At 34.4% G+C, this 1902-nt stretch overlaps 1 protein-coding gene across 1 annotated transcript in view; it reads left to right on the forward strand.

Moving 5' to 3' along the window:
- The first annotated feature begins 401 nt into the window (after positions 1–401).
- Positions 402–1902, forward strand: part of LOC106879338 (cytochrome P450 3A21) — a 113051-nt gene continuing 111550 nt past the window's right edge. The window contains exon 1 of the mRNA XM_052976881.1: positions 402–644. Within this exon, the coding sequence (XP_052832841.1) occupies positions 571–644 (74 nt within the window). The 5' untranslated portion in view covers positions 402–570. The remainder of the gene's footprint in view (positions 645–1902) is intronic.

Here is a 1902-nt window from a genome sequence, read left to right on the forward strand (position 1 = left end):
ATATAATGTGTGTGTGTATATTGTATACGTAAATATGTGTGTGTGTGTGTACATAGATTTGTGTATATATGTATGTGTGTTCGTATGCCTGTGTATGTGTATGTGTGCGTCGACGTGGAGTTTATAGTACTGTGGTTATCTATTTGTTACCAGGTTAAACAACGTACAGAGCAAGTTAACCTTTCGTTGAATCAAATTAAGCAACCATATTAGGTAAATATAAGATATATTATACATCGAAGGATTGTGTAAATTGCACTGACTGAAAATGCAATCGCCACAGTTATTTCGTCACATGTTCAAAGGAAGGGGTTGGAAAACTAGAATCAATGAATGATAAAACAACAACACTAAAGTGGGCGAAGGAGAGTAATGTGACTGAGGTAGTGAGCGGTAAGCATAAAAGAAAGAGAGAAGCAGTCAGAGAGAGAAAGAAAAATAGTGTAAGAGATATGAATAGATTTTTGAGAGGGTGAGAGAGGTGTATAAGAGTGGTTTATCTTAGAAAACTGTTAATATTTGGCATACGATTATATAAACACTTAATTCGCTAACAAGGCAAGAGTAACGATGGATGTGTTCGGCTTGACAGATTATGCCACTACTTTGGCACTCGTAGCTGTGCTTATTTTAACTTTCTATCTGTGAGTATTGCATTTACTTCCAAACTAAAATTGCTGATTTATATAATAACCGGAATGGTGTCCCCGTCTCCGTTGTTGCTCCTCACTAAGTTTCGGCTCTTCACGTTCCGCCCTTTTTCCGGTGTCTTGTGATTCACTCAAGTGTCTTGCTCGAAATTGAACTCACAACCTCTAGATGGCTGCACTGCATTAAGCGCCTTTATCCACTGCATTATATTCGTAGACAGTGCCAGGTTTATAAGGCAACTGAAGGCTGGAGTGTACTCAGCCGAAACGTAGTGAAAACCTACGATTAAAATAATGAAACCACTTCGACTCATACATAATATTAAAAAAAAACTACTTCTCTCAGAAATACAGAATTGTAAAATTACTATGTAGACACACACACACACACACACTATATATATATATATATATATATATATATATATGCATGTATCCATACATATATGTACATACCTACATCTATATGTATACATACATGCATATATGGGTACAGAACATAAAAAAAAAAGCAAAACACAATTAGAAACGAAAACAGAAAAACGAAAACAGAAAACGAACTTTTTTCGAACATCGAAAAAAACAAACAGAGAAACGAGGCATGCAACATAAAGAGTACATCCCTTCGACGATATGAATTATATTGTCCTCAGTACATAACTGGTTTTATTTTTGTGGTCTTAAACGAACGAAAAGTAAAATTTGTCTTGGTGGTTATTTAATGTATGACGTATTACACAATGCATTTCATAAGGACGCAAAATGTGTGATAGAAAAAACGTTTTATGGTTTGCACAGTCATTGATACAGCGCTAGCAAAGCAGGGCAGGTGGTAATGATCTTTTCATGCAAGTTAATGAATTGTCTCTAGTTTTTCTTCCGCTACCAGTACAGTTTGGACAGGTGTAGGGTTTCGCTTTGTTGTTGAAGCAAATATTTATATATATGTATATATACACTATTTTATATTGAGAATATACTGTCTATTGACTTTTTATACATACTAGGCCAGTGGTAGTGAAATTTAAAAAAAAAACTCGCTACCCTATATATTTTATGTATATATTTTTCATTCCTTTTGAAGATTGCTCTTAAATGTGGCTTTGGTCGTTTTGACTGCTCCTTCTAGCGTGTAAACACTGCTTGCTGAAGGCAGTTTTCTCTTGTGTTTAAATGTACACTATTTCATATATCTATCTATCTATCTATCTATCTATCTATCTATCTATCTATCTATCTATCTATCTATCTA

Source organism: Octopus bimaculoides, chromosome 26, assembly GCF_001194135.2.
Source record: "Octopus bimaculoides isolate UCB-OBI-ISO-001 chromosome 26, ASM119413v2, whole genome shotgun sequence".
Taxonomy (NCBI): Eukaryota; Metazoa; Mollusca; class Cephalopoda; order Octopoda; family Octopodidae; genus Octopus; species Octopus bimaculoides.